Genomic DNA, 6,949 nt, shown 5'->3' on the forward strand with positions numbered 1-6,949 from the left:
AATTTCATCCTAAATCAGTACTTTTAGAATTACATCCACATTATGAGACCTTTAAAAGGTTTTCCTTTATGATATTGAAAAGAACTCAGAAAGAAGTCTTGTATGTCTGGGCAGTTAGCTTCCGCACCATCATTTTAAGTATTATCAGGATAACTGTGTTTTCAATTATTTCTTTTCCCCCTCAACAAATATTAATTCAAAAACTCACAGAAAGCAAAACCACTGCCAATGCTCAGGGAAGAGACTATAATTATGTCTTTAAGAGTTAACAATTTTACACAGAACATAGGTTTTTTTTAAGTGTAGATATTCCATATTATATGTAATTAAAAGGTGAGAGAAATATTAAAAAACAGATTTATTTGCCTATATTAACATCTGATTATTAAAGCTAAAAGAGTTTAAAAATGTAGTTTACTTTTTGGTTATAAACTCCTTTCATGTTCGATGCATCACTTAGTAAAATGCTGCACAAATTATAGATGAATAACTTTTTTTTAAAATAGCTTTTTTAGAACTGAACAAAAAGTTCATAGAAACCTAGCATGGACCACTGTGATTGTCTGGTCTGTCTTCCGACATAGCTTGGCTATAAGAATTCTCTGAATTAATTCCTGTTTGAAATAGAGCATATATTTATCTTTATTTAAAAGTTTCCAATGATGGAGGATCAACCATAGCCCTTAATAAGTTGCTCCAATGGTTAATTACCCTCATTGTATTTGTTGTATTTCTTATTTATAATGTGAATTTGTTTAGCTTCAACTCCAAGGAATTGGATTGTGTTTATAACTTTGTTTGTTAGATTGAAGAGCCTTCTTTATCAAGTTTCTTTTCTCCATATAGGTACTTACAGACTGAGATCAAGTCACCCATAAACCTTCTCTTTAAGCTAAACAGATTGAGCTCCTTGAGTCTATATCACTACAAGGCATGTTTTCTAATCCTTTCATCATTCTCATGGTTCTTCTCTAAACCCTCTCCAATTTATCAATACCCTTCTTGAACTGTGCACACCAAAACTGGACACAGGATTCCAGTAGTGCTTGCACCAATGCCAAATACACAGAGGTAATATAACTCTCTACTCCTACTCAAGATTTCCCTGCTCATGCATCTAAGACAGTGGTGGGCAACCTGCGGCCAGCTGATCTAAGGAGTGCATTAGCACTTCTGGCCACAGCACTGCACAGGAAGCTTACGCTCAGCTGGTTATCTACCATGACCCCCAAGTCTTTTTCAGAATCACTGCTTCTCAGGATAGAGCCCCCATCCTAAGTATGGCATTTGGCCATTCTGAAATACATATTGTTTGCTTGAGTCCTGCTTACCAAGCAATCCAGTTAGCTCAGTATCAGTGATCTCTCTGCCTCATTATTCGCTACTTCCCCAATCTCTGTCATCTGCAAACTTTATGGGTAATGATTGTTTTCTTCCAGCTTATTGATAAAAAATGTTAAATAGCGTAGGGCCAAGACCTAAGTTCCCTGTAAGCTGCGTGGTCGCGCAGCAGGCTGTCAAGGGCCACGCAGGCGGGGAAAGGAACCCCTCCCCCAGCCCAGCCCAGCCCAGGCCCCACCAGGGAGAGGAGCCCTTCCCCTGGCCCAGACCCACCAGAGCTGCCGGGGAGAGGAGCCCCAACCCCAGCCTGGCCTGGCCCCACCCCGCTGGAGCTGCTGCGGATGGGGAGAGGACCCAAGCTGCTGTGGCGAGAGAGGGCTGGGGGGAGTCCTCTCTCCCCGCTGCAGCTCCAGGCCAGCCTGCACTCCATTACACCAAACCCCTGGTAAAATAGCTGTTTTCTTAACAATGGTTATAGAAGTCTGATTTTTGTCTTACCTTCTGGTCTATTTCCATCTTCCATTACTTGCAAAGGAACTCCTTTTACTGCAGCTTCCTTAGAGTAATCCTTTAGGGATAGGTGTGAGGAGAAAACAAACATTAACAACATGTATCAAGAAGAATTTATTTTTAAATTGTTTATATATATAAGTTCAAAATACAAAAGAAGTATAGTATGCAACTATAAATCAGTAAAGTATGTCTCATTTTTTAATCAGCACCCAAAAGTTTCAGAAATAGACACGACTGCTGAACATGTGGGCATAAAGACCTCCACATTGGAGTAATACAAGCTGCTGTTCAGAGACCCTACTATCTGTACCCTCTAGCCTAGAATAATATTGATTGAAATATTTTTCTGGACAGTAATGCATCTAGACTAAAAATAAGAAGTAATCTCAATATTAAGGTGTTTATTTTGCACATTGGTGGCCAAAGGATTTTAAACAAATAACTCATTAATAGTGATGTAAATTACATATGTGCTTATCTTAACATGTGCAAGCAGTCCCAATGAATTCATCATTACTACTCATGCACATCTAGTTAAGCATATACATAAGTGATTGCATGACTGGGGCCATATAATGGAATTTATTTCACTGACATAAACCTTGAATAATCATGCTCTACTGGTTGGGTTGAGGAGATAGAAATCCACCACCTTACCCTAAACTTTGATGTGGGTCGGCAGAACAGTACTCTAGAGTAGTGGTTTTCAACCTTTATTCATTTGCGGACCCCTAAAAACTTTCAAATGGAGGCATGGGCCCCTTTAGAAATTTAAACTGTTGTACTCTTTAAGTCTTAGACTGAAAATTGACTGAACAGTATTCAACTATAAATGTTGCATGTACATGGCACGGCATTTGACACAATGTGAGAAAGGATGCTAAATGTGGGCTTCTATGGTAATGACAATACTTCTGGGTTTTGACCTGTAGGTGGGGGTATTCACATACTTTTGATTGATCAGAAAAATGGAATGCCTTTTCTGGGATCTGAAACTTTATTTTCATAGTCAGATCTCGCAGACCCCCTTAGATATAGTCTTCAGACCCCCAGGGGTCTGCAGACTACAAGTTGAAAACCACTGCTCTACAGTCACTACTTCAGCCTATGAGTAGGGCTAATAGCTACCGGTCCTATTTGCCACTACTCAACTGTCAATGGATCTACTCTGAGGCATATAGAAACCCATTTGCAGTCCCTTCACACCACAGGAGAATTTTATCCTTATGCATGGCCGTGTACAATGGATTTGCTAAAAACAGATCTCAACAAATACAGACTACAGAAAATATAGCAAATATAAAAGGAGAAACTAACTGAGCTAGAAAGGGTCACATCAAAATATTAAAGACATTTAAATAGATTATGAACTAATGTCTATTTAAATCAACGATGGCAGGAAGCAAAAGAAACTATAATCGTAATATTAAAGGTCTCCAGGAAATCATATTGATTTGTGCTATTCAAGGAGCAGAAATTTCGTAGGAAGAATTACACTATAATTTGAAAAAACAGTTGCTATAGGTGGAACATAAGAAAACGATGCATGCATACTCACTATATACTAGATAGGTTAAGAGAATATAAAGGCTCTGATCCTGCAAAGACTTATGCATGTGCATTGACTTCAATACTTCCAGTGCATAAAGTTAAGCACATGCAGAAGTCTTTGCAGGAACAGGGCTGAAGTCAGATAAACCTCTGGGAGAGAGAAGTAGTTTGCTGATCTACTAAAATTTGGATTATATATATATAACCTTTTAAGATGGAAGTATGGCATACACTTCAGTATTGTAGGATCAGGAATAGAACAGTAACTCTTCTTACCTTCTGTGATAATAGCGTGGGTTCTAAATCATTTTCTACCGAAAGAAGATGTTCTGAACTTCTTTCAGCCAACATACTTCGGACAGCTAAAATGAAAGAGACTTTAGTGTAGTTATCACAGAACAATATCATAGAATATCAGGGTTGGAAGGGACTTCAAGAGGTCATCTAGTCCAACCCCCTGCTCAAAGCAGGACCAATCCCCAGACAGATTTTTGCCCCAAATCCCTAAATGGCTCCCTCAAAGATTGAATTTACAATCTCAGGTTTAGCAGGCCAATGTAGTTTATGCATCTGTGACAGGTATAACTAGTCTGTCCCAGATCTTAGTCATTTCTGTATCTGTACCTTTAAAAATCTAAACTAAATAAAATGACCTTCATTGCACAAATGAGCTCAGTGTGTCAACTTGGAACTGGCATATTAATGAACAATGCCTGAGATGCAACATAAATCTGTTTGACACACAAGAGAAACTTGCTGAAAGTGAGAATCGCAAATGATGCAATGACAACTCTGGATCAAATTCAGTATGAAATCAACATAAATTAATGGTTGGTTTCAGAGTAGCAGCCGTGTTAGTCTGTATCCGCAAAAAGAACAGGATGTTCGTCTCTAAGGTGCCACAAGTACTCCTGTTCTTTTTATAAATTAATGGGGTAATGCATTCTGATGCCCTTTTACAAAGATAACATCTTGTAAAGTTGTGTGATCCTTTGATCAACAATGAAAACTTTATTTTCTAAGGAGATAAGAGGCACACTTTAGCCCAGTAAATTCATAGCACAGGATGTGTCAATTTTAGCTATTTTAAATGAACCCATTACTGTAGTTTCTAGGTGACAGGGAATAAGATATAGCTTTAGCTTCCAGACATTTAAGATACACTTGAAATGTAGGGAGAAACACTGTTAAAAGGAGGTCATCAACTTAAAAAAAAATTAAATTTCTAACCTGAAAATGCTTTACTCACTATTGTAGCAAGCACCAAAAATTACCAGAACTTAAAGATTAGAGGAAATAATATATTATGTTCTTTCAGTTTATTTGTATATTTGTCAGTTTCACTGTTTCATCTGTATAAGTAGTTAATTGGGTTCAGCTGTTTGTGTGGGTCTTTCACAAAGCAACACCTCAGAAAAAAACTAAACTGTAAAAATCTCATTTTAATATTGTAATCACACTAATTACCAGGAAGAGTCAGGGCAGCTGTTGTATCTGAAACTCTTTTTAAACACAGTTTGTTTGTTGTTTTAAACTGACTACCTTTCAAGTTAAATGTGTCCCTCTAAACATGCAAACATTATGGAACCAAAACAGAGGGGTCACTGGAATTACCTTTTTTGAAATATCCATACAAAGCATGTAATATTTAACATATTTTCATGACTATTTTCTCTACTCTAAACTGCCAATAAATATTTCTTTCTAATCTCAGTAGGTTTTGGTCATCATACATTGAGAAATCTATCAGTTCTGGTTCTCAGAGCAAATTAATCTGTCATTTTAAAGATAGAGATAGCTGTAAGTGCATGAAAAGGCCTGTGGTCTTTCCTCCAGTACAGTGCTACAGAAGGACCTGCAATCCCCATGTAGGTACAAAGAGGGCTAAAACAATCAAAAGGTACAAGACTCAGAATATCCTTCTTTCTCATTCATCATAATGAATAGCCAATAGCAAATTTATCATCACAATGAATGTACTACACAGAATTTGGAGCAATATTTAAGGACTGTGTGAAGTCTGGGGACATTTTGTACAGAGTTAGAAAAACATTCTAAAATATTTTATACAAAACATGTTAAAAACAGAATAGTATTTCACAAAACTGGCTAAATGGCATGTGGTCAATTAGGAAACAAAAAAAAAGTATAACCAATTCATATCGATCTTTACAGACAACTTTCCTAATATACATACTATATAAGTGAGATGCTGGAAAAAGTATATGGCTAGACAAATTACCCCACGGAAATCAGGTTTAATCACATACCCTGTGTAACGCTGCTGGAGGTAGTGACAGTTGATCTATTTGGCAGAGGTTTGTTTGCTGACAATGCTGGAGGAATATAGGATGTTTTGTTTTTATTCAAAGCTGCATCATCTGCCTGGTAGGGAGAAGCCACTTCACGAAGCTTCTTTACTGAAATTTTAACTTTTTTTCTACTGCAGTCAGCAGCTGCTGTCCAAGTGCCAGTGGGTTTTTCTTTTGTGTGGAGGCTGGTGGAGCGGATAAGCACATCACCGGCAGTGAAGCTAGCCATAGAGTCCTGGCTGACACTAGAATTACTTTCCACCTCCATGAAGAGCTCACAATGCGGTTTTCAACACTCCCAACCAACCTATTAATGGGGTTTAATAACATTATTAACAAACTAAAAGGGACAGTTTATTAATGCTCATGAATTGATTCTAAACAGAGGCACCCACATTACAAAAACCTAGGATTAAAGAAATAAAAGCAGGGGGGGTGGGGAGTGAGTGGGGTTTACAAGGTACAGTAGTCAGATTCCAGCAAATTATCCCTGGATCTAAGCCAACATAAACAACCAGTCACCGCTCTTCCCTCTCAGCCCTCATCGTCTTGCCATGGGAGGGGCAGGGACTATCTACCCTGAATAGTTCTAATGGGCCTAACGCCACAGGATTTCGGTACCAAGCAGGGCCCACCTCGCCAGCAACAGTGCTATAGGGAGAACAGGGTGAATTGGGATGCAGGACCCCAACCCGCCGGGCACAGGACGCAGGCTCCCTCCCCTGCCCCCCTGCAGGGCACAGGGTGCACGGCCCCATCCCCACCCCTCCGCACCCCCAGGAGTACAGCCCCCCCAACCACCTTGGGGTGCAGGGTGCGCTCGGCCCGTTTTCCCCGGAAACTGCAGCACACCCTCATTCAACCCCTTCCTAGCAGCCACCGGAAATGCTAGTTACCATGGTAACAGCACCAGCTACACCCCACGACTCCCGCCGCTTTCAATCCAGCGGCGCCCGCCTGCCCAATCCTTTCCCGGGTAGCATCGCGCATGCGCTTGCTACTGCAGGCTTTCGGAAGCTCCGCATCAATACGCATGCGGAGGGGGGGAGGGATTCGGTCTTGCGCGCGAGACGCCGCATATCCAGGGCGCATGCGTAAATCCGCCTCCCACGGGAAGGCCATTCGCTAGCGCTGCGTGGTCCCCCTTCTTTACTGTCCGGGTGGAACAAATACGCGATACAACCAACAGCTCCCCGTTATATTGCTGTAATAGCCACTTATGGTTCAGCTCT

At 40.1% G+C, this 6,949-nt stretch overlaps 1 protein-coding gene across 13 annotated transcripts in view; it reads right to left on the reverse strand.

Moving 5' to 3' along the window:
• The window catches only part of KIAA0586 (KIAA0586 ortholog), a 112,834-nt gene extending 106,082 nt beyond the window's left edge, over positions 1-6,752 (reverse strand). For 11 of the 13 annotated variants that reach the window (XR_010600822.1, XM_065593825.1, XM_005295538.4 and 8 more), the window contains exons 1-4: positions 6,519-6,647; positions 5,676-6,024; positions 3,682-3,767; positions 1,840-1,909 (exon numbers count right to left, since the gene is read on the reverse strand). Coding sequence is in view for 12 of the 13 variants with exons in the window: in XM_065593825.1 (XP_065449897.1) it covers positions 1,840-1,909; positions 3,682-3,767; positions 5,676-5,985 (466 nt within the window). In the remaining variant the exon portion in view is untranslated. Of the gene's footprint in view, positions 1-1,839; positions 1,910-3,681; positions 3,768-5,675; positions 6,025-6,518 lie in introns of all 13 variants that reach the window. The other 2 variants (XM_065593823.1, XM_008170952.3) reach the window with 1 other exon arrangement.
• Between the last annotated feature and the right edge of the window lie 197 nt (positions 6,753-6,949).

The sequence above is a fragment of the Chrysemys picta genome, chromosome 4, assembly GCF_011386835.1.
Source record: "Chrysemys picta bellii isolate R12L10 chromosome 4, ASM1138683v2, whole genome shotgun sequence".
NCBI lineage: Eukaryota > Metazoa > Chordata > Testudines > Emydidae > Chrysemys > Chrysemys picta.